This window comes from Salarias fasciatus, chromosome 13 (genome assembly GCF_902148845.1).
Source record: "Salarias fasciatus chromosome 13, fSalaFa1.1, whole genome shotgun sequence".
Taxonomy (NCBI): Eukaryota; Metazoa; Chordata; class Actinopteri; order Blenniiformes; family Blenniidae; genus Salarias; species Salarias fasciatus.
In genome coordinates this window covers 6,746,612-6,771,607 of record NC_043757.1, presented here as the reverse complement: position 1 = coordinate 6,771,607, position 24,996 = coordinate 6,746,612, and the positions used below count along the sequence as shown (strand labels likewise).

At 39.3% G+C, this 24,996-nt stretch overlaps 4 protein-coding genes across 6 annotated transcripts in view; 2 read left to right on the top strand and 2 right to left on the bottom strand.

Moving 5' to 3' along the window:
• The window catches only part of kcnh1a (potassium voltage-gated channel, subfamily H (eag-related), member 1a), a 48,778-nt gene extending 48,047 nt beyond the window's left edge, over positions 1 to 731 (bottom strand). For all 3 annotated transcript variants that reach the window (XM_030106883.1, XM_030106884.1, XM_030106885.1), the window contains exon 1: positions 590 to 731. In XM_030106883.1, the coding sequence (XP_029962743.1) occupies positions 590 to 662 (73 nt within the window). In that variant the 5' untranslated portion in view covers positions 663 to 731. The remainder of the gene's footprint in view (positions 1 to 589) is intronic.
• Positions 732 to 5,715: 4,984 nt separating this feature from the next.
• On the bottom strand, positions 5,716 to 8,630 carry mrpl57 (mitochondrial ribosomal protein L57). Its single transcript, XM_030107197.1, has 2 exons — positions 8,502 to 8,630; positions 5,716 to 6,202 (listed from the first exon to the last, which is right to left on the bottom strand). Exon 2 carries the CDS (start codon positions 6,185 to 6,187, stop codon positions 5,876 to 5,878), a length of 312 nt encoding a protein of 103 aa, XP_029963057.1. The 5' UTR covers positions 6,188 to 6,202; positions 8,502 to 8,630; the 3' UTR covers positions 5,716 to 5,875.
• A 389-nt stretch (positions 8,631 to 9,019) lies between these two features.
• Positions 9,020 to 15,231, top strand: LOC115399673 (cytochrome P450 3A28-like). Its single transcript, XM_030107196.1, has 13 exons — positions 9,020 to 9,127; positions 9,244 to 9,337; positions 10,312 to 10,364; positions 11,080 to 11,179; positions 11,438 to 11,554; positions 11,863 to 11,948; positions 12,604 to 12,746; positions 12,824 to 12,948; positions 13,131 to 13,215; positions 13,329 to 13,489; positions 13,564 to 13,790; positions 14,374 to 14,536; positions 14,614 to 15,231. The coding sequence occupies exons 1-13, from the start codon at positions 9,060 to 9,062 to the stop codon at positions 14,686 to 14,688; spliced, it is 1,497 nt and encodes a 498-aa protein (XP_029963056.1). The 5' UTR covers positions 9,020 to 9,059; the 3' UTR covers positions 14,689 to 15,231.
• Positions 15,232 to 17,055: 1,824 nt separating this feature from the next.
• On the top strand, positions 17,056 to 24,421 carry LOC115399160 (cytochrome P450 3A40-like). The gene is made up of 13 exons (XM_030106388.1): positions 17,056 to 17,208; positions 17,307 to 17,400; positions 18,288 to 18,340; positions 18,650 to 18,749; positions 19,130 to 19,246; positions 19,928 to 20,013; positions 20,361 to 20,503; positions 20,610 to 20,737; positions 21,055 to 21,139; positions 23,274 to 23,431; positions 23,538 to 23,764; positions 23,833 to 23,995; positions 24,078 to 24,421. Exons 1-13 carry the CDS (start codon positions 17,141 to 17,143, stop codon positions 24,150 to 24,152), a joined length of 1,497 nt encoding a protein of 498 aa, XP_029962248.1. The 5' UTR covers positions 17,056 to 17,140; the 3' UTR covers positions 24,153 to 24,421.
• Positions 24,422 to 24,996: the final 575 nt, after the last annotated feature.

The window sequence follows — 24,996 nt, the reverse complement described above, 5'->3', positions numbered from 1 at the left end:
CCAAATCTTACAAGCAGTTCTTTTAAAATGCCAGATTTTTGCAACCAAAGCCTAAAAATTCACGTGATCTATATTGATAAGCGCACTTAAATTCTGTAGTGCAAAGCTTTCCTTGTCCATATTTAGACTCTAGAAGTAAGTATTGAGAGCGTATGGATGTCGTTTACCACTCAGGACTTGGAGAAGTCTCCTGTAATCTGTCGTAAATTGAAAGATTGTAGTGACCTGCTGTCTTGCAGCTCTCCACACACTGCAGGGACTCCCAGCTGGGAGTTTTAATCCTTAAAAATTCAATCACTGTGAAAATGATTAAGCCTGCAGCAATTAAATGGGCGGGATCCAGCAGAGGCACATCGTGAGAATTTAATACCAGTTTTCTCTCAAGCAATATAGCTCGGGAAGAAAAAGAAAAACTTACTCATAAGGCGCATTTTTACATTAATTATCCTCCTTCGCGTTTTTTTCTTAATTAGCTGATTGATTCCAGGTTTGCAGACAATTAACACATTATTTGCTTCTTTTTTTTTAAGGAGGGGTTTGATTTGGCTTCAATGTTTAGAGCTTTAGCAGCATAAATGATCGTTCTTACCGTTAGACCGCCTCACAATATTCTCCAAAAAAGTATTTTGAGGGGCCACAAGTCCCCTGCGGCCCCCCGCCATCCTGCCGCCGCACTCAGTGGTCCGCAGGTGGGTCTTCACTCCTCCTACAGCCGGTGGTCTTCATGGCGTGCCCGGGTCCCCGGACGGGTTCTGCTCCGCGGTCTGCTCCTCAGCCCGGCGCGCTGCCTGCCTGCCTGCCTGCCGGCGCGTCTTTACGCGCCTCATCATCCAGGAGGAGAGGAAAACAACGCCGGGGCGCAGCGCGCAGGAGGGGCCGCGGTCCAGGCGCCTCCACCGGCCTCTCTGACCGGAGCCGGAGCGCCATCTGCCGGAAAAACCACCGCGCTGCTCTGTCTGAGTGGAACTAAGTACATTTATGTGTTTATAGGAGGATTAACGGGACACACACACACAAACACACACAGGCCCGGGGCAAAAGGGTATAGGAGCCGAAACCTTCGAAGTGACTATTGAAAGTTAAACTCTTTGGGAAGTCAATCAGATGACAACAAACAATCCAGCAAGAGAGACACACGAGGTGATGAGAAAAATCACTAAATCTGAGCAAAAACAACCAAAAATATGACTGGAATGAAATTCAAACATCAATACAGTCATCATAGCCTGCAGTAAACTGGACACCAACATGCAAAGGGACAAGAATATTATACAGAAGTGTAGTAGTTTGTGCTCTCACTGATATGAGGAGGTAGTGGGAACAAATCTGTGTAGTTTGCATGATATCCCCATGCAGGCAGTCTAGAGACCTGTGAGGACTGGCGATAATCTTTATTTTGTTAGGAGGGATCAACTCCAGCACCCTGAGAACAGTTGATGAAGGCTTTTTTTTTTAACGTCAAATAGGCTCACAGTGACAGTCACAGTTGCTGCCTGCTCACATGTAATTGTTGGGTTTTTCTCTTATAAAAGTGGCTTGAAAAGGACTGTGTTGTGTCTGGCGCTATAGAAATACATTTGAATTTAATTGAATGTGTGAAAGATCCAAAAATAGCCAAGAGAGATATATGGATCACAAAGATGAGAACAGTTCTGAGTGAGATATTCACAGCTACAAAAAAAAAAAAAAAAAAAACATAAAACATAAAACAACAGCAAAGAGAACCAGAAGTAAACACAACACAAAGAGACAAATTCAACCAGCATTTTCTCGTGACTTCTCGCTGGGATCAAGCACTTCAAAGCTGGAACAGTTCAAAATCAGCTCTGTCATTGAAACAGTCGTTTCAATTCAAATACAGCTTTGGATTTAACAGCATGTTCCAGTCCGAGTTAGCCAAATCGGAGAAGAAATAATAAGAAGAAGCTCCCTGCGGTCCGTCCGAGAGGATTCTAATCTGGTTTTCATGTATTTCACTGCTTACAGTCAGTTTGTTGAGAAGAACAGTAGCATTGAACCATGTGAAGTTTTCCCTCTGTGATTCTTGCCCTTTCAAAGAAAACATTTCTCCCACCAGAGTATTAATCCTGTTCAATTATTCTGGACCCTGCAGAGCCTGAACTGAGATAGTGCTGCAAAAGAGAAAAAGAAGGCCCACAGTGAAAACATTTCCATCAAATTTAAACACCACCAACGAGTGTAGTCACAGGGAGAAATGCCAGGGAAAGGTTTCCTCACACCCGTGGGCCCGGAGGCCTGCAGGAGGCCTGCCCTCACAGCTGGAGCTCACCTGGGTGGTGCAGGTGAGAGTCAGACTGAATGGGTGCAATGCAAAAACCGAAACCTCCAGAGCTCTGTGTGTGTGTGTGTGTGTGTGTGTGTGTGTGTGTGTGTGTGTGTGTGTGTGTGTGTGTGTGTGTGTGTGTGTGTGTGTGTGTGTGTGTGTGTGTGTGCTGCAGGGTAAACAGCTCGATACGCAAGAAAAGCCGTGGTGGATCCCAACTTTGGAGGCACACACACTGACTCATGAAGTACTCGAGTACGTGCATCTGAATAGCTTCAGCATACAAACAAGAAAAATGATTCACATATTTTTTTTATCCCATTTAAGTCCAGGTGTCATATTTATTGTACTTTTTTGTTGTTATCATACCAAGATAATCTTTGAAGGGACTTTAAATTATGATCTATATGTCTTTAAGCATAGAAACAGCCTTTAACAACGTCTCAGGGTTATAGTATCACTGTAAAGATATTTTAGTGGATAACCTATAAAAGGGTATTACACAAACCATGTTTTCAAATCATTTTATAATTTTCACAGGAATGCAACTTTTAAAGTGCGGTTGCTGTTTTGTTTTTTTATTGTGGATAGTAGTACTTTGTGCTGCATGGCAGATGTTTTTCTTTCCTGTTCATTCAGCTGATCAGCCTGTCATTGAAAATCTATGTTTAGGTCAAGTTGTCTTCTTAGCGGAATTGACCTTAAGTCATATTTTAACTGTATAAAAATGTTTGAAATAAATGCATTTATGTCTACAAACAACTACTTATAGTAGTTTTGTATATAGCTACATGTTCGTGCAGTGAAACAGTCATGGACAATGAGATATTGAGGTGTTATCAATGAAAGACCAATCAAAAGCTTGTCTTCCCATTCAAGGACTCGTCGACGCTTATCAACCCAACCTTAAAAGGGCATGAAAATCATTTCACCTGCCGGTCTTCCTGTAGATACATATTATAGCTGTAATTATGATGGGTACGTAACGGCAATTATTCTTATCAGACAAGTCACGCTCTTCTTTATCGTGCAGCTTGAGAGCAGACTGCAGATGTGAAGAGATTTTTTACTCCAGCTATCAATCAGTGAGTCACCAGATTGAGTGTAATGAACACAAAGGTAACGTGACACAAAAAACAAAAGCTTCCCACTCAAAGACAGATATTACGTGTTGAACAGAGGACATACGCGATATGAGTTCTCATTGGAACATCAGTTAAACAATGTTAATTAAGAAAAAACACAGAGAGAATTGCACAGATTTGGTCCCGTAAACTTATTTAGCATGAAAATGACCACAACAACACAAAACACCAGCAATGTGGCAGACAGTGATGGAGAATAACAGGCCAGCCACACAGGAGCAAGCTACATGAGAAGCACACAAAATGATCATCAAACACCAACAAGGAGACAAAAGATTTCCATACAGACAGAAATACCCTAAAACTACAGCAAAGAGACTAATGGATGAAAAAAAAGGAGGAAGAAATCCTACAAAATATCCAAATAAACAGCAATGATAAAGAAAAAGTCATGAAACAGCACAGATAAGGCTCAAGATATCTTTAATACATGCCACGGAGATGAACTCTACTAACAGAACATTAAAACAATCAAAACAGAAATGTATAAAACAACAAAACAAAAACAAAAGAACTCCTAGATTAAGAAATAACCTGAAGAAGGTCCACTTCTGTACTACTTTAAACTTTTATCCACCCACATTTGAAGACATTTTCCTCTACATCTCTATCTAAATAGAATTTTCACAATAGTTTTGAATCTGACAAACGATATAATTGGCTCATTTGAGTCTAAAAGCTTTACCAGCTTAGGATATTCGACAATGAAATTAAAACTATCAGAAGTTTTAAAAAGTTCATAGTACAGAAATACTATATCATGAGTATTGCATTTGAGAGAGAAGCATGCAAAACATTTATGAAAACAAAAAGTAAAGATGAAAAATGTCTAACTTTGTGTGTGTCTTTCTACAGCTTTTCAGCACCTCATGCTCTCCACAAATCAACTTGTTTTTAAGTACAACAGCTTTTTTTAGTTTTTTTCTGTGATTCAGCTCTGGAGAAAGTGCAGCTCACTCCTGATGGAGAATCTTCGCCTCCGTGAACCGGGGAGATTTGGTGCAGTCGGATACCGTTGCAGGTCGCAAAACCCTGTCTGTCGGTCTGACTGCTCTGCAGCTGTTTCTCAACTCCCTTCAAAGCTTTTAAAGCAGGGGTGTCAAACATAAAGCCCGTGAGCCAAAACCCGCCCACAAGAGGCTCCAATCCAATCCAAGCTCCAGGTAATTCGGAATGATTCTTAGGCGTCGTCTTCATCTTACCGCGTCAAAATGTTAAGGACAGAATGAAGAAGAGAAACTGTCACTGATCCAGAGCAAATTCATTCATCAATTCATTTTATTCCACCTCAACTGCTTTGATTCTAATCATTTAGAAGAAAAAAAAACTACTTTTCCATCTTCAACTAGTACAGAAATATGGATGTGTTTATGCCTGAGAAGATGACGGACATAAAGAGCCTGAGTTACAAGATAAGATTTCTCACATGTCAGCAGATTTGAGAGGCCTGTAGGCAGTCTGGGTGCTTCTAATGTGTCAGACTATCGCTGCCATGTAAGTGTGAAACAAGGGATTTTAGAATTGATTAACAAACAAATTCAATCACATCTGCCACCCCCCTCCCCCCTTTAAATACCTGTTTTTAATTTTGCTTTTACTCATCCCCAGAATCCTACTGTAAATGTATTTTTTTTAATAACTGCTTTCCTGACCAAGCAGTTGTAAAAATACAGCTTTTAAAATGGTCCCTACAATTAAAAATGGTTGTAATTAAGTGGTTGGACCATGGTTCTGAAACTTTTGTGTTATTTGTTTTTTCAAAAACTTAAAGTTTGGCATAAAGAAATATTGATTAGCTGGACATTCAAAACTTCAGATAAGTTCAACTGTGTATATCATAGTGGATTTTCTGCAAGCATTGGGATATTTTCTGTTGCAGTTTTCAAGACATAAATTCTACAAGCAAAAGAATAACTCAACTATCACCCCAAACTGACAATTCATGTTAAGATCTACTGAATGTAAACTCTTGGAATAAATGACGTGGAAATTCTTCTCTTCTTTTAGCCACACAAACTTTTCCTCTTGTAAAGGACTTCTGCTCGACAGTCTGCCACTATAAGTCTTAAAAAATCCTGTTATAACTTCAAAGGGATTTTCAGTCATTTCCTGCTGTGTTCCACAGAAATTAACTCTATTATAAAGTTGTATAATTGACAAAAAGCCCCCAGACAATCAGTGTAATTCTCCATGACTTCCCCGATGAAAATGCTTCATCAATTCAAAGAATTACAGAGGGTTTATGAGCACTGGGGACAGATTTGCTCAACTTGAAAGTGTAGTATGTTGATGAGCTCTGACAGAAGAACCCAGAGATCAGGAGGAGTGTGTCAAACATCTTTTATCCAGACGGTACACACACAATAACAGCTGTTTTTATCCGCAGATGCATGATATTTTAACACATGAGCAAACAAAGAAGACAGTCTTTTTTTTTCTGTTCATGTTAGCTTGACCACGTCTTGGTGATTCTCAGGTGACTCAGGTGATCCGTGACAAACTTATGTTTGGGAAAATTTTGGAAGGCGGCCTCCTTGATGTTAAGCCAGGACTGAGCTCTGCGCTCGGCGGCGTGGCCGTACTCCTCCTCTGGGGTCATGTACGGCCGGCTCAGCCAGTATTCGTTCTCGGCCTCGCGCTCCAGGTGCTGCACCGTGTTGCGCTTCATCTGCCACGTAATGGGCCGGGGACGCCGATGCTTTCCGATCCACTGCTTCCCGGGGATGCCTTTACGCAGCAGCGCAAGGGTGAGGAACATGGCGGCAGATTAGGTCTGGAAACAAAAGTATGCAGATTAGGCCTCATTTACAGGACAACATTTTGGTCTTTGACTTTAAAAGTAGTAGTTTTAGTATTAATATACACGAGGTTAGTAGATCTTAGGGTGGTGAATGACACACATACTGAGAGGAGCACAAAAAAATATTGTGAGAAATAAAGGCTACATTTTTATGAAGATATTTCATGTGTTACTGACATAAAAAGTCATCTGAAATGCAGCAAAATTTTACTGAAACCAGGGAGTAGTTGAACTCACCGACTCATCTGATTGCTATTAAATGTTAACCTGAAGAGTCAATGAGTGACATTTTCATGACTTTACTCCATATTCTGACCCATGGCACACCGGTGAGTCATCGACCGTAACCACTTTAAGTGTGTCAAAGGCATCACATCCCCGTTATGGTCTTTATTTCTATGGGGCTGCTGTTGTTGAAAAGATAAGGTCCCTGGCAATAAAAACTGCTGTCAAGACCATGCACAATGATGCAATATTCAGCTGAAGCTACTGATCAGTAAACATTACACTTCAAGTAGCAATATTCAGGGTCAAGTTTTGAGAAACAGTTCTATTGCAGGTCATTGTCAAAATTTTATAAGATCATTTGAACTGTAATCATTTGTCTATGAAATTAGATGACACTGATCAGCAGGTCGAACTCATAGCTTGTTTTGAAGACAATAAAAGCCCGGATGAGGTGTAATTTTCTGCTCCTGAACTCAAAGAAGTTATTATATATATTTCACAAAAGATTTGAAAGAGGAATTATCTAAACATACCTTAACACTGGATGGTATTATTTTGACCTGAGGTACTACTGTGAAGAACCTACAAATTACCTTTGACCAGGACTTCTCCTGCAACTCGCACATTAAACAAGTCTGCAGGACTGGCTTTTTTTTCACGTGCATAATATATCTAAAATCTGGAACATGTTGACTCAAGAGTGACACTAAAAAAATAATCCAAGCATTTGTTACTTCTAGGCTAGATTATTGCAATTATCTAGGTGTTTGAACAATTGCTTAAAAATCCCCAGTTGATCCAAAAAAAAAAATGCTGTAAGAGTATTGACAAGAACTATCAGGACAGATCACATCATCCAAATAGCCTCTCTTCACTGGTTTCCTGTTAAATCTATGTCAAATTTTAATTCATTCTTTTAACCTATAAAGGTCTTAACAACCAGGCTCCATCATAAATTAAAGAGATGTTCATCTTTTATTACCCAAGCAGAACACATGGTTCTCTGAGGGCTGGTTTACTAGAGTTTCTTAGGTTTTCTAAAAGAATGAGAGGCAGAGCTTTCCATTATCAGGCTTTTCTCATGTTGAACTAGCTTCCACCTAGGTTTGAGACTTTTCTGTTTAATAAAACTTAGAGTATGGGCTGTTTCAGACAACTGTGGAACATTTTCTAAGAAGGCTGCTGTCAGTTTAGACCAGTCAATAGGCTGATGGAAGATTTACACTAAGGTTCTTGCCCTTCTCACAGACTATGTTTTACTATTAAATGTCACAAACAGTCTGTATTCTAGTTTGTGCTCTCTCAACTTTCCTCCAGAATCTCTGACAGCAGAACTAGAAGTGTGCGGTTTCAGGATTGACGACAGGGAAATGATTTCTGACGATCTATTTGTGGCTTCTTGCTTCTTCATTCTTCCTAACCAGAGAGCAGAAAGTCTCAACTTTTCAGTCTGGTTTGACATAGGTTCCCTTTCCACAATTATCTTTGCTTACTCAGAAAAGTACAAAAAAAAAAACTTAAAATTTGGAAAGAAATAAGACACAGATTATCAATTTTTACTTATTTGATTTGGAAGATTGTGCTGTTGAAAGAAAAAAGAGCTAAATGCCTTCCAGACATTTCATTAGTAAAGATTCAATAAGATATTGCCTTTTAATAAAGATTTGGCCTGTCTGGGACAGATCCATTAACACTAAATGCAGACTTTTACGCAAACCTTTTTAGATTAAAGTGTTGTTTACTTCTTTATTCAATGCAAACATCGACATTTTCGAGTATTCCAAATATAAGGGCGAGACAAACATAGGCAACTGAAAAGCATTGGGGCTAACATTGGTAAAAACACAAAATACAACGCAATGCTTGATTCAAGTTTGTCTGTATAAATTTAAAGAATACATAAAAAACAAGACTTTAGAAATAACTGTTAGCCATTTAGCCTTTAGCAGGTAGCACGCCGTGCCCAAGGACATTTAAAAACACCATTGTTTCACTTTATCGTTGAAAATATATGTGTTATAAATATTTTTGCAGTCTTTCTCACCAGTCAGCTCTGCTATAATCCTTTAAATTTCCACAAAAATGCATCCAAATTCGATTAAAACGTAAGAAACAAATTAAACGTGACAGCTTTGCCCGTTGTTGTATTTCCGGGTTATCTACGGCATCCAGGAAAGCCCAAATCTGCAACGAATCGCGTTGCGTTAAATGAACCACACAGGTTTTTTTTTTTTTAAATCGATATCGTAAATGTAATGTTCAAAAATAAGGCTTTACCTGAAATAGTCTTTCTCACTTTTGTGTGTTTTTTTTCTTTTTTGTAATCACAGCAAAAACAATCTAACTTTATATTGTCGGATATGTGACTTTTTTTTTCTTTCAGTTTTTCATTTCTATTCACAAAAAAATATTGCTATGTCCATGTTAGTGATATAGAAATACCAATATATACTTATGGTAAAAGTGAAAATATGCATAATGAAATAAAATGAACTTTGCACTCTGATCAGAGACGGAATATAACGCATCACTCCTGGTGTCTAGCTCACTTCCTCACTCAAATCCAGAGACTCTCTCAACTCTGAGATCTCAAACAGCTACGATGTTTTTGGTGTTGTTTTCAGCGACTACTTGGACTTTGCTGGCTCTTTTTCTGGGCCTGATATTACTGTAAGTAGTATGTAATACAAAAAAAATTCTTTCATCTATTCTGTCTGCATTTTTTAAAATAACACTTAAGGTTACGTTATTGTAGTAGTGATGTGTGTCTCCTTTTTGGGAAATAGGTATGGGATCTGGCCATACAGATTTTTCAGTAAACTGGGGATACCTGGGCCAAGAACTCTGCCATTTCTAGGAACAACAATGGGACAGCTGGGGGTAAGAATAAACAAATATCAATGAAATCAAAGTCTGTAAGTCGAGTTAAACCTTGGAACAGCCTTGACTAAATGACTAAATATCCACAGATTTAAGCTGCTATATAAGCATATGGTCTGGTCACAATAAATATAAAGAAATTGGGTCCAAATACTCACTCACATCAAAAATCAGTTGTGCAGTGTTCACTTGTGTTTGTTTTTCCCGCATCAAGTTGCTGGGTGTGGCCCACTAATCATCTGTTGTTCCTGGCTTTGAGTTGACAGGAAGTATTTGAAAATCCACAGGATTGGCATGTTTCTTTGTTTTCTATGGAAGGTGTAACGTTATTGATTTAGTTCTGTGCAGGAGTTTTTGCATTATAAATATTATATATTTTCTCTAAATAAAGACATACCCAACACAAACCAAGTTACCAAAAAACAGAAGGGAATTTATTAATTTCTTCTACCTCAGTGCAAGAAGCAGCACTGCGCACAGTCTTTATGTCCAAGTTATGGAGAAATGATGGATACATTGGTCTTTAGATGTTTATTAGCTTCAAGTGAAAACAGAGAGACGACAAAGTAGTCGTCTATCATGTACACACCCATCAGATACAGAAGTTCAAGCAGGGTTTGGTGTACATGTAGGCAATTAGCATCACAAACAAAAGAATCAGGGAGATCCCAGAACACAAGCAACACAAAGAGACAAGTCAAAACTACACCAGGTGAACAAAAACACAGGGATGCAAATCGGTATATGGTATAAAGACATCAAACTGGTAGCTGAGGCTGGGAACAGTTGTTTACACACAGGGATCGGAGGAACAAAACAATGCACAGATGATCACAATCAAGGGACAGGGTCAGCAATCCATGAAGATTAACTTATATGTAAACATTTAACAGTAGAACGACCAGAACCAGTATCTGTAAAATTCCTGTTCTTGGAGTTCCACTGATCTATTTTTTTTCTGAATTTCCTTTCAGGGAGTACTTGAGTTTGACCGAGCGTGTAAGGCCAAGTATGGGGATGTCTGGGGGTGAGTTTCACTTCTTCATCACTGGTGTGAAACAAGGGTCAAGAATAAAAAAAAACTGTCAGTCACAGGAAAGTTCTGCTTTTCATTCTCCCAGCGAAGTAAATAAACATGAATACACCAGTGCCTAACTATTGTGTTCAAGCTCATTTTAATTTCTACTGCAAATATTTGTCTGTGAAGAAAATACTGGGGGATTAAATGAATTGTAAGTTCTTACATTACTGTAATTTGGTACTATTTTGTGGGTACAACTGTGTAATTTCACTTTCACTGAAGCACAGTATTTAAAATCCGAAGTAACTATAGAGTGTCCTATTTATCTGCATTTCGATAAACAACAAAATTGTTCAATTAACAAAGAAAATTCTTGTTTTCCAAACAAATTGATAAAAGGGAATTTTCATGCATTTTATTTTATCTACATAACAAATGCGCTAATGTAAATGCAAATATTTTTCTGTGGTTAATTCAATCAATTGCAATAAAGTTGAATGAAAAGTAACTTAAGTAACGTAAGCAAAAGTAGTAATTTGAATACAGTAATGAAGATAGCAGAATTGAATTTATGGTCCCTATGAAATATTTCCTCAAAGGCCTCAGCCTTCATTGATTGATGGAGCTGAGTTTTTTTTTTTTCTGGTTTCAGTGATGTAAATGAATGAATAAATGTTAGATACTCAAGCTAAATAACAAAAAAAAAACTGTTTCTGTGCAGGTTGTTTGATGGACGAAAACCGATGCTGATGGTGTCTGACCCCGAGATGATCAAAACTTTCATGGTGAAGGAGTGCTATAGTGTGTTTACCAACCGCAGGGTAAGAAACGTTAGCGCGGGACTTAGGCTAATATTTCACACATTTACTATCCGTATCTGATGTCTATGTTCTTAACAAAATATGGGTGTGTGAGATTTGTAATTAAGAGTCATATTTTCTTTCTACTCTTTGGTTTTTTTTTTTGTTTATGCTGCTTCAGTATTTTTTACTATATGCTCCTATGTCTTATTTACTATACTGAAGGAAAATCACTGTGTCTACAAGTCGGCAAAGTAAATCACGTGTTATTTTGCACAGGACATCTTCAACATGAGAGGACTGATGGAGCATTCCGTTTCTTTAGCTAAAGATGAGACTTGGAAAAGGATTCGTGGCACCATTTCTCCATGCTTCACCAGTGGAAGACTGAAACAGGTTGGCTTCAAATCTGACCTCAAATGACCTTTGAGGCATGTTGTGTTGTACAAATGAAGAGGAGAGACTTTTTTTCACTGATTCAAGTGGCTCCGTCAGATTATGTTGCTCTCTAGACTAGACTAATTTACATGAAGCTGTTTAACGGAAAGTGACACAATGAGAGCTTTGTAATGCACTGTGAAACTTATTAAACTGAAGTGCCTAATATGGCGTCATATGACTTATTTCTAATCCATGTACGAAGTGACAGTTTGCCTTGATAATGATGATATTTAATTTTTCTTGTCTTTCAATGTCCCCTAAAGGTTTTTCCCCTCGTTGCTACCTACGCTGACCGACTGGTTAAAAAACTGGAAAAAGCTAATCTGGACGAACCGATTGAGGTGAAAAAGTACGTTCACCCCTTACTGTTACTTCACAGAGAAACCTTCACGTTTACAATTTCTCAACAGACACTGGAATAATTCAGTTCTTTTTAGTGTTAAGTCTCCACAGTTTTAGTTTGTAAGTTGTGAATTAAAAATCCAGTATTTGAAAATATTGACATTTTTTCATTTTTCTTATCTTTTTTTTCTAAAGGCCAAATTTATCACCATCATATTCAAACAATTTCAAAAACCTTTGTGTTCGTATGCCTATAGTGTAGAAATAATTTACACCAGACAAAACATTTGTATTTATTTGATTGGATCCATATTTAATTTTGATATTAGTTCTCATTGATGAACAATCTTACTGGAATTCTTCCTGAGTTGTGTCCGATGGAGGGATCAGATTGTCCTGTTTACACGGAGACTGAATAAGGTGCAGGTTTATGTGCACTGAGAATATCGTCCATTTCAGCCTCTGGGTTAAATACCACCATGTGTTTTCTCCCGTATCGACCAGTTGCCACCAGAATTTGCTTACTGTTGGCTGCTACTTTCTCCAGCATTGTGAGATTATGAATGGAAGACTTTAAGCAGAGGAGAGTGGAATATGCTTCCTTTCACCTAAATGCACGTGGTTGCTATTTCAGCTGTGTTTGTCTTTTTGCCTCTGCATAGATTTGTGGCACCGTACAGTTTGGATTCTGTAACCAGTGTGGCTTTCAGTGTGGACATCGACTCCATAAACAACCCCAACGACCCAGTCAGCGTTCACGCCCAGAATGCTATTAAGTTCAGAATGTGGACAGTATTGCTCCAATGTATGTCGGCATTTCTCTTCTCATGATCAGGTCTAACTCAATGCATTATTACAAGTCTTTGTTCTCCTGTCTGTCAGTGATTTTCCCGTTTACCAATCGTCTATTGGAGTGGTTAAATCTGGAACTGATTCCCAGAGAATGTCTCAACTTTTTCGCCAACCTCATCAAGAAATTTAAACATGAGCATCAGATTAAAGGATCAGTAAGTCAGTTATCAGTAAATCACTAGATCCAGTCTGCAACCTTTTCAAGAGAACACTTAGATTCCAAATTATTTTGTAATTTTTTTTTTACACCTTTGCATTACCTTAATTACATGAAAAACATTTTCTGTTTACATTTATCAATTAATCTAAAACCTGATTGTTATCTGGTCTGATTCAGACTCGATCAGACTTCCTGCAGGTGTTTGTTCAGAACGAGATCCCAGAGTCGGAGGTAAAGAGCGAGCAGGACCAGCCGACTAAAGGTGTGTCGAGGTCTCTTAAAACTGTAATTATTGTCGCCTTCTTGCATTTGTGAGATGACGAGACACTGGAATAGTAGAAAGAGTTTTTGAAGTGAGCATCGTTTTTGTTGCAGGACTAACTGAAAAAGAGATCCTTATCAACGCCTTCATGTTTATCCTCGGTGGCTACGACACGACCAGCACGACGCTTACTTACATCCTTTATAATCTGGCCACAAACCCTGACGTACAGAAGACGTTGCAGAATGAGATCGATGCCAACCTTCAGAAAGACGTACAGTAATCCTGCATAATATCTCTGGTCCAACTGTTGAAACCAGACTCACTCACTGTCAGTTGTGCCTCCAGGGTCCCATCACGTACGAGGAGCTGACCGGTCTCCAGTACATTGACCATGTGATCTTAGAGTCCATGCGTTTGATTCCCACTGCGCCTCGACTGGACAGAATATGCAAGAAAACGGTGCAATTCCATGGCTTCACCATCCCAGAGGGAACCCCGGTAGGGATTCCTGTGGATGTGGTGCACAAAGATCCACGATTTTGGAAGTCTCCGGAGCTCTTCAGACCCGAGAGGTGGGCGTGGGTTTCATTCTTTACCTTCAGAACTCAGATAAATTCGTCCATTGCGTGAATAAAAGGAAAAATCCAAATGCGCGGCTTTTTAAAGGGAGACGTGGATAACCTACAGTGTTCATGTTTCATGTTGGGCGTGTCCAGAGGAGCAGTGTTTCTATAATTCTGGAAGAGGGTGATATTTTATTTGACCTCAGTTGAACCAAACCATTTAAATGACACCGCAATACAAACAACTTCAAAGTTTCCCTCTTGTTGATTTTGAATTCTGACACTGTGGAGTACTGTTGACACTACTGTGTTGACCAGTGTTAATGATTAACTCTGTACACTGATAATTCTCAGAGTGTGGGAAAAAAAAGTGACACTTTTAGGTGTTCATTTAACACCTAAGTTTAACACTACAATTTGAGTCCACTCTTTAACACTCTGAGAGTTCATTTAAAACTGGTGAATTGATTTATAATTCAGAGTTTTAAAGAGAGCTTGAACCGATACAGATAGAATTACACCTAACAGTGATATTTAATTATAAGGAGTGTGTATAAGAACAATAGCTACAAAGACTGTGTTTAATATGCAGGTTCAGTAAAGACAGCGGGGAGGAGGTGAACCCGTACGCCTTCATGCCGTTCGGGCTCGGCCCTCGCAACTGCGTGGGGATGCGCTACGCCCTCATCGTGATGAAGATGATCCTCATCCGTCTGCTGCAGCGTTACAACGTGGAAACCTGCAGAGAAACCATTGTGAGAATCACGCTGCAACACACAGTTTTACTGCTGCGCCCTCCCTTCTCAGATTTGTCTTTTTCTTTGTTTTTCAGGTCCCGCTGCAGTTTGACTCCAGGTACATGCCCATCAAACCGGTCACACTGAAGTTTGCCTTGAGACAACCGTAGTTCAAGACGGGAGACCCAGATGTGGAAGCCACATTACTTTGCAACAATTCTGTTAAGCTTACAAATGCATGATTGAAATCCATTTAAAATAATATCATGTTAACAATACTGTATCGCTTCATATCAATAATACATTAAAGCAATGGTGGTGTCAATAATCATGGGAAAGAGGTGCAATTATGAAGAGATGATTGTGTTTCCTGATTATGTATTATTGTTTAAAGGGGAAGTGAAATTAGATTATCCTTCTTTTTTTGCAGTCTGTCATTCAATTGTAAGAAGTAAAAAAGTCATATTTTGCTGATCAAACAGGTTTTCCTGCAATATTGAATTATCTCATGCTTTTATAACTTTCCCTTCCTGTTTTCAATGCACTGTCTTGAATGTTTGATGGCACTGAATCAATGATTTGACTCTATGTGCGACTTTTATCAGGTTAAATGTACCCAAATGCTCACCTGAAGGAAGTCCCGATTTCTACTTATTAGAATTTACCAAGTCTGTTCACACAAGTCTGAAATTTATGATGCAATAAATGTGACGGCTCACTCTAGTGTGTTGGTGAACTCTTTCATCATGTTGAAACTGACTCACACTCATCTGTTTGTTATTGCAACACAGCTCATATCCGCAGAATAAAACCTCTCATTTGCTATCATACACTCATACTCCAAGACTTCCCTGTAGAGATATAAGTCCAAACCTGGTTCAGCTGGTTGCACAGCAGCAGGTTATTGCATGTTTACTTCAGTGACCTCAGGTTTCAGGCTTGGTCGGGACAAAGGGCAAGCTTTCCGATCTATGCTGTCGTATTGCACCAGCAGATAGTCGTATTTTGAACAACCTGTGGCACTGGTAGTGAACGGAGTCAGCTTTTCACAGTCACACAAAGGAAATTACTGCTTTTCCCCCAATAATTCCTATATTGGCACCACTACAAGCCACGTTTGTGAGTGATAATCTGAATATGTGGCAGGTCTCTCAGTAAAAAATGAGCCCCTGTCATGAATAACAGAATATTTTTAAAGTAAACATTTAAGGAGGTTTTTAATGTATGAACACAAGTCTTATGTCAATGTAAATGTCAGCTTTGTTTCTACAGCACGTTGAAAAAAGCCTCTGGCTTCACAGGACAAGAGATCGGAAGAGAAATCGAGGAATATCAAGGGTCAGCTGGTCAGCTGACCTCAGGGCTCTGGAGGGCTGATGGACTTAAGTCTGATAAATACTTTGGGGTCAGTCCGTTCAGCGACTTAAAAACAAATGAAAGAATATTAAGATCCATCCTGAACCTAACCAGAAGCCAGTGGAGTGAGGAAGGCATCGGAGTCCTGTTCGCTTGTCCCGGTTAGCAGGCGAGCGGCTGTATTCTGAACAAGCTGCAGGCGGTTGAGTTCTGACTCGTCCATGCCAACGTACAAGGAAATACAATAATCCAAGCTTGTTGCAACAAAAACATGGGTGGTATTTTCTAGATCAGGCCTGCATGAATATGGTTTGAGTTTGATGAAGAGCCGTAGGTGGAAGAAGCGAGCCTTCACCACTGATGATCTGTTTCTCAGGTTCAAACACCCCATGACACCCAGATACTCTTAGGAGTCTTGAAAATGTTTCATGTGTGGCTATTTTTTTTAAAGTACACTCTTGAAATTATATCTTCAAGTCATAAAATAACCCCGGTTATTTAAATACAACCGGGGTTCTTGAAACTTCTTGAAAGTAGACATTTCACTTCATTCTCTCTGAAATTCATGGAAGTAAACCCAGGCACATTAAATCCAACCTGGGTCCATCAGGACTCTTTAAAACAAAAATGGGTCATTCAAAAAGTGACGAGGAGTCTTTAAACTGGAGATGGAGCTGTCTAAAACACTCAGACAGCTTTAATCTGACCTATTCTAAAGGAAACCTCTTTCAAGTTACATAATGAATCGTTAACATTACAGTCAGCTTTATTGAACTTCATTGTGCAATTCTGCTGAGATACTTGGCATTGAGTTGCCTTGAAAAAATTATATATATGTTTTTTGTTTTTTTTTTGTTTTTTTTGTTTTTTAATCCGTGCGAAATAATTGGGGTCAGGGGTCAGGAAAAGGTTAAACTTCCTCAAAGGGCAGACATAAAAATATACATAGATCAAGCTCTGACTGAACCAGCGAAGCGATGCCCTTAGATAAACTTCAAGTAAATAGAGGGTTAAAAAAACAAAGTGCTATTAACCAGATTAATTATTTCTTTTTTTAAACACAGGTTTTGCAAATATCGTAGTTGTTATTTTGGACCAGTAGCGGTCAAGGCGGTGTCTACTATGATATCTCTATGCTGTCGCTGCTGCGGGGTTTGTGGACTCCTCCTCCTCCTCCTCTTCCTCCTCCTGATATCTTCTAAAGGTCCTCATTTTGAACCGTCTTCCTTATTCCGAGTGTTGATTTGTCTCCCGAGAAAAGTAAAAATGATCTTCGACTTGTTTTCTCCGACCACCTGGACTTTACTGGCGCTGGTGGTAACCCTGCTGTTGCTGTGAGTTCAGGCGTCATAGTGAGAGTTCATGTTTGTGACAGAAATGTGTCACTTTATTTAACTGTGTCTTTATCTTTGATCCTGCTTTTGTATGACAGATATGGAGTCTGGCCATACAGGTTTTTCAAGCGGTTGAATATACCCGGACCAACACCGCTACCTTTTGTGGGAACAATGTTTGGCACCAGAAAGGTAAACAGGAAGTCTTTAGTTTGGCTACCCCCCCCCCCCCCCCCCCCCCCCCTAAATAAATAAATAAATAAATAAATAATCAGTTGTTGTTTTTAATTGAAATATAAAAAATAAAAAATAAAAACGATGAGTTATATCAATACATTTTTTCAGATGCTTGAATTTCTATTCTTTTTTTTATTAATTCAGGTTTTAGTAATTTAAACTGTTATTTTATAAGTGTCTTTATTATGCCATATTTATCATTTTGATTATAATCTATTTACATTGGCATATGGTTGTGCTTCAGAGTAAAGACCTTTTTCAATTCAGTTTTCTCTCTTTCAGTTGTAAATACTAATTAGTCTCAGTTTATCATTTTGTGCGATTCTCTCTCTGGATATATTTGTGTTTACTGTTGCCTTTTCCTTGTTTTTTTCTAATTCTCACTTTGTCAGAATCATTTAATTAAAGTGGTTTATGAATACTGACAATCACAGTTGAGAATCTTTATTCATCATCATTGTTGGCTGTATCTAATGCTAAATTTTACTCTCAAAAACGGGTTACTTTTGAAAAACACAAAATGGGAGGCAGAAATAGCTTTTCATAGACAAAATTTTAAAGCCTTTTTTTTCCAATGAAACTGACCATCATAAAACAAATGCATGCTGAATCAAGAGTCCTAACATTTCCCAACCTTTATTTGTTTAAATATTTTTATAAATTCGTCACAAATGTGATCTCCTGTATACTCTTTTATGTATATTGTGGAAAGTGAACACATTGCAGAAAATGCAATGACAGAAATTAGGTGGATTACGTGTACAAATATGAAATTTCTGTGCATTAAACCTTTCTTTTAGTATTTTAATTCTCCTGGATCTGTTTTGTGTGTCTTCTCTTAGGGGATTTATAAATTTGACCGAGAGTGCCAGGAGAAGTACGGGGATGTCTGGGGGTGAGTGCTGCTTCTGTGTTTTATATGGTAAAAGAACTCAAATTAAACATGAGGACTGCACTTGGTTTACCCCTCATGCCAGAAGTATCCGAAGATATACAACCTTTTGTGATCTGATCATAGTGCAGCCAGATAGTAATTTACTCGTATTTTGAACTTTACATGCAGTCCAAAGGTCAGGAGATAAATCTGAGATGATCACCAAAGGAGATAATAGCCATTTAGCGAAATCTGTAGCGTAAAATTGAACCATTAGTCAACTTTCATCTGTCAAGTTAATGACAGTTGTGCTGTGATGTGTTTTTGCAGGCTGTTTGACGGGCGATTGCCGCTGTTAATGGTGTCCGACCCCGAGATAGTTAAATCTGTGATGGTGAAGGACTGTTACTCTGTGTTCACCAACCGCAGGGTAAGACAATGAAGTCCTGAGCCTTTCAACATGTGGAAGCAATACTGTGATCTGTTATAATACGAACACAGCTAACACAAGTGGGAATCACTCAATATGCATTCCTCAGAAAAGATTACCTAAATAGTTAAAGCTCTGAATTTTTTAAATACACAATAAAGAATACAAACCAATAAGCATAAACCAAGTAAAGAAATGAACAGGATAATGGTAGGCATTATTTTAAATTCATATTTAAGCACGTTTTAATGGTTGCCATGACAGCGGTGTGTGTTGATCATTTGGTAGTAAAGTACCACACAAAGTGAATAATGCAGAAGCACCTGCTTTCACTGGACATGCAGGTTGTGTTTAAACATTCGGTGGTTGTCTCTTCTCAGGTGTTTGAGGGACAGAATGGACCCATGGAAGATGCCATTACGATGGTGAAGAATGAGAGGTGGAAGCGGATTCGGGGGACGATCTCTCCGTGTTTCACCAGTGGAAGACTGAAACAGGTTGGAATCACATCCGATCACACATACGCACACACACGCTCTGTGTCCCACATGAACACGATCTCCAACTTCAAAGAAGAAAACAAGGGAAAAAGGCCCCTTAAGAAGCAAAAATATACATATGAGAACTCATTTCTGCATGAAAATGTAAACGACTGCTTACACTCAGTCTTAAATAAATAACTGAATCATTCAATCCATCTGTCAAGAAAACCATTTAAGGCAGGGACAGATGTCTGAAAAGCAAGATAAAACCAGATAAGCTCATAAGATAAAAACAAAGCAGTATAAAACAATAAAAAGCAATAGAGCGATAATAAAAAGAGTAAATAAGACGATATATGAATAAAGGTCATGTAAAAGTCATCTAAAATGGGAGTGGTCTGTGTTTAGAGGCCTGATAGGAGAGGGGATTAAAGACTTTGAGGCGTGGTTTGTTTTACTTTGGGGCGTGTTATAACATCATCCTGAAGGCGGAAGAGAGAGAACATTTGGGCAGAAGGCCATGACCGTACCCAGGAGAACCGTACCCAGGAGAACCGGCCCCCACGGTCAGCTACCCAGCCTGGTCCCCTCCAAATTGTGTCAGAGACAGTAAAAAAATTTAGCTTTCACAGTAGGTGAAATGTCGATATTAACCTTACCCAATGCTTCTTCCCACGCCCCCCCCCCCCCCCCAAGGTTTTTCCTCTGGTTGCTCGCTATGCAGACCGACTTATGGCAAAACTTGAAAAAAGCGATCTGGAGGAATCCGTGGACATCAAAAAGTATGTTCAGTCTCCTGCATGAGCCACTGTTGTTAAGTCAATAGATGTTAAAGTACGGGTTCTGAAATGTGATAGTTATTAAATAACTTGTGATTTTATAGCATGCTGTTTTACTGATGGTAATCAGAGGTGCCTGTAGTCACATTTACTCATATTATATTGTAATATTGTCATAATATATTTGTCAACTCAATTATTCATTAGTAACTGCATGGATACTTATACTTAAAAGAGATAACAGTGTAAATATAAAACATTTATTTCCACATTCAAGTGTTATCGATTGAAGTGATGACTTGTAAACTCTTTTGGTCGGTTTAATTTATCTGTTTTCCTGCCTCTCGTAGATTTGTGGCACCTTACAGTTTGGACACAATAACCAGCGCGTCTTTCAGTGTGGAGACGGACTCCATAACCAACCCAAACGACCCCATCAGCATTCAAATCCAGAACATCCTCAAATTCAGATTATGGCCTTTTTTAGTAACACGTACGGAGTTTTTCTTTTCTTTTTTTTTTTTTTCCTTTTTTCCCCCCCCCCCATTATCAACAGACTTGAATTTGGGATTGTCAGTCATTTTCTGTTCTCTTTGCAGTGATTTTTCCCTTTGGTGAATATCTGCTGAAACTCCTCAAAATTGAAATGATAAACCGACCTGCCGTGGAGTTTTTCTACGACATCATCAAGAAGTTTAAGGACCAGCATCTTGCAGGAAAAGAAACAGTAAGTCTAACCAGTTCAAAATGTAATGGAACAATTACAGTCTATTCGTTTCGAAAGTAGTGTAACAGTTTGTACATAAGGCTCACATGATATTTGAATGCATCTGGCACCAGAAGAGCGAAGGCTCTTTGTTGCAGATGTATCCTACTAGATATTAACAATAATGATAAACGCTGATGACGCTACAAACACTCAGAATTCTGACATCAATCCAGCCACACTAGAATTAGTACAGCATCATCGTTATAATACCAATGATTGTAGATATTTTAGGGGAAGATTTGTTTGTTTGTAAAGTGGAATGTGTTGTGATGCAGACTCGAGGAGACTTCCTGCAGGTCTTAGTTCAGAGCGAGATCCCAGAATCTGAGACCCAGAACGAAGATCAGCAGCCAGTTAAAGGTATGTTTGAGCTCACCAGACAGAGAAGACGACTGTTCATCAGTCTGTGCATCGTCTGATGCTGAGCTGATGCTTTATAATGACAACAATCAGCACCGGGGTCAAATTCCACAGCTCTGAATTCAGGTTTTGTCCCTATTTGACACAGTTACTCTGAGTACCAGTGCCGCTGTTTTGTTTGGGAAAGATCCCAGCAAAGAGGACTGAACTGTGAAAGGGTCCTGATTCTTTTTTTTTTCTTTACTTTTTTTTTTTTACATTTACTAAATAAAGTTTATTCTTCACTTTGAATTCGATATGTCTCTTTTGACACAAGTGCAACTGCTTTTTTGCACTTATTTGCATGAATTTGTGATTTTGAGCTGAATGCAGCTGATCTGAGGGTCCCAGTTTCACTTACAGACGTGGACAAAATTGTTGCTCGCCTTCCTTCAATAAAAGAAAAATTCAGTGGTCAGAGAAATAACTTGAATCTGATGAAAGTAATAATAATAAAATAAAAAAATTCTAGGAAATTTAACTAATGAAATTCTGACATTGCTTTTCAACCATGCTTCAAGAGAATTGTTTAAAAAAATAAACTCAAGACACAGGCCTGGACAAAAATGATGGTACCCCCAGAATAGACTGATAAGGATGTCACCAAAGGGACATGTCAATCTGAGGTGTGTCCACTAATTAGCATCAGGGGTGTCTAGAATCTTCTAATCAATCAGTGGGCTCATATATAGGGCGACAGCTAGTCACAGGAAGGGTACACCACACTCAACATGGACCAGGAGAAGCAAAGGAAAGAGTTGTCTCTGGAGATTCGAAATGAAATTATAGACAATCATGTTAAAGGTAACGGCTATGAGACCATCTCCAAGCAGTTTGATGTTCCTGTGACTACAGCTGAACATATTATTCAGAAATTCAAGATTCATGGGACTGCAGCCAACCTTCCTGGACGTGGCCGCGGGAGGAAAACTGATGACAAATCAAAGAGACAGATCATACGAATGGTACCAAAAGAGCCCAGAAAAACTTCTAAAGAGATTAAAGGTGAACTTCAAGATCAAGGAACATCAGTGTCAGGGTCGCACCATCCGTCATCATTTGAACCAAAGTCGACTTCAGGGGAGACGAGCAAGGAGGAAACAATTGTTAAAAACAAATCATAAAAATGCCACTTGAATTTGCCAAACTACATGTTGACAAGCCACAAAGCTTCTGGGAGAATGTTCTATGAACAGATGAGACAAAAGTGGAAGTTTTTGTCAGGGCAGATCAGCTCTATGTTCACAGAAGGAAAAATTAAGCATATCAAGAAAACACTGTCCCTACTGTGAAACATGGAGGAGGCTCCGTTATGTTCTGGAGCTGCTTTGCTGCATCTGGCGCAGGGTGTCTTGAATCTGTGCAGGGTAAAATGAAATCTCAAGACTATCAAGGGATTTTAGAGAGAAATGTGCTGGCCAGTGTCAGAAAGCTTGGTTTCAGTCACAGGTTATAGGTCTTGCAACAGGACAATGACCCAAAACACACAGCTAAAAACACCAAAGAATGGCTAAGAGGAAAACATTGGACTATTCTCAAGTGGCCTTCTGTGAGCCCTGGCCTAAATCCTTTCCAACATCTTTGGAAGGAGCTGAAACATGCCGTCTGGAAAAGGCATCCTTCCAACCTGGGACAACTGTCGCAGTTGGCTCTTGAGAAGTGGCCAAAATACCTGCTGAAAGGTGCAGAAGTCTCATTGACAGTTACAGGAATCGTGTGATTGCAATGATTGCCTCAAAAGGTTGTGCAACTAAATATTAAGTTAAGGGTACCATAATTTTTGTCCAGGCCTGTTTCTTGAGGTTTTTTTTTTTTTTTTTAATTCTGTCGAAGCATGGTTGAAAAGCAATGCCTGACTTTCATTGGTTAAATTTCATAGAATATTTATTTATTCCTACTTTTGTCAGATTCAAGTTGTTTCTCTGACCACTGTGAATTCTTGTTTCATTAAACTAAGGTAACCAACAATTTTGTTCACGTCTGTAGGTGGACTGTCACTTTGTTTTTATCATTTCACTGACAAGACAGACAAATTGAGCTGACCTCACACACAGAACATGTAACATTTAAATGGAAATGCTGTGTTTTGTTGCAGGTTTGACTGAACATGAGATTCTCTCTCAGGCATTTATTTTCATCTTCGGTGCCTATGAGACCACCAGCACAACTCTTTCCTTCATCTTTCACAATCTGGCAACAAACCCTGACGCACAGAAGACCTTGCAGGCGGAAATCGATAACCTGCAGAAAGATGTACGATCAGGCTGCACATCATTTCGTTTTCATTTGTTTTTGGTTGTTTTTTTCCTGATCTTTGATTTTCGTTTTTTTCCTTCTTCTTCCTCAACACGTGTTCCAGGCTCCCATCACATACGAGGACCTGATTGGCCTCCAGTACCTGGACCAGGTGATCTTAGAGTCGATGCGTCTGATTCCCACCGCGCCTCGACTGGACAGGGTGTGCAAAAAGACGGTGCAGATTCAGGGCATCACCATTCCTGAGGGAACCGCGGTTGGAGTTCCTGTGTACGTCTTACACAAAGATCCCCGATACTGGAAGTCACCCGAACTCTTCAGACCTGAGAGGTAGCCAATCAGAATCCACTTTCTTTTTCCGTTGAACTTCTTCATATTCAACAGTTTGGTCTGTGCAGGTTTAATAAAGACAGCGGGGAGGAGGTGAACCCGTACGCGTTCATGCCGTTCGGGCTCGGCCCTCGGAACTGCGTGGGGATGCGCTACGCCCTCATTGTCATGAAGATGGTCATGGTCCGCCTGCTGCAGCGTTACAACGTGGAAACCTGCAGAGAAACCATAGTGAGAATCATGCTTTCATTCATTCAGATGGTCTCCTGCTCCTCTGTTGGCTTCAGGATTTTCACCGGGTCTCTTCTTACAGATCCCACTGGAGCTGAACTGGATGTATCAGCCAGTCAAACCCATACAGGTGAAGTTTGTCCCAAGACATCGGTAGCCCCCTGGAGGAAGACCACCGACTATGTCTGTCTCGATTACATTGCTTTCGTAGCTGCTTTTCAGCTGCTTGCAGAATCATTCTTAGTTTTAATAAGAAAAAATGCACTTTTCTATAAATTGTGGTGAAAGTTTCTTTCAGCTTTCTGGATGTTTATGAATAACCTCATTGTTTAATGCAGCATTTTCTCTGTATGTCTATTTTCTCCAAATTCTGCTGTTGCACAGTTCTGTTTGATTTTTACCGTGAAATAAACCATCATGAACTGAAACTTCAGGTGTGACACTTTCAGTGATGTGATACAAAACAAAATCAGTTTTGTAAGTTGTGCTCGTGGTGAGGAGGTGGTCGAAATGTAAAAGTTAACAATCCAGCTGAGAGGCAAAAGGAGCATGAACATCCTCCAACTAGCCCCACTTTCCACACTTTTCAATGCCAAGATCTCAGCTCTTTTTACTATTCATAAACAGAATTCAACAAGTCTTTGCATCATTTATCCACTAATATGGAGCGTAAACTGCATTTAGACCAGAGTTGGGCAACATAAGGCCGTATGTGGCCCTTTTTTAGCCCTTTATTACATCTAAAATTGTCACATCTGTCATGTTTTTGGCAAGTTCGGGGGGGTGGGGTGGGGGGTGGGATGGGGGGGGGGGGCTTAGCCCCTCGGGGAGATGAAGAGGATGTGAGCAAACATAGCATAAAACTCCACAAACGACTAACAAAGACTGAGAATTTTATTATTATTTCAGTTTGCTTTTTTGATCCAGTACAACTACAAATAAAGGTTTGCAGAGTAACGGTGTATTTACAGCTGCAGTTCTTAAACTGGGGTCCCTTTACC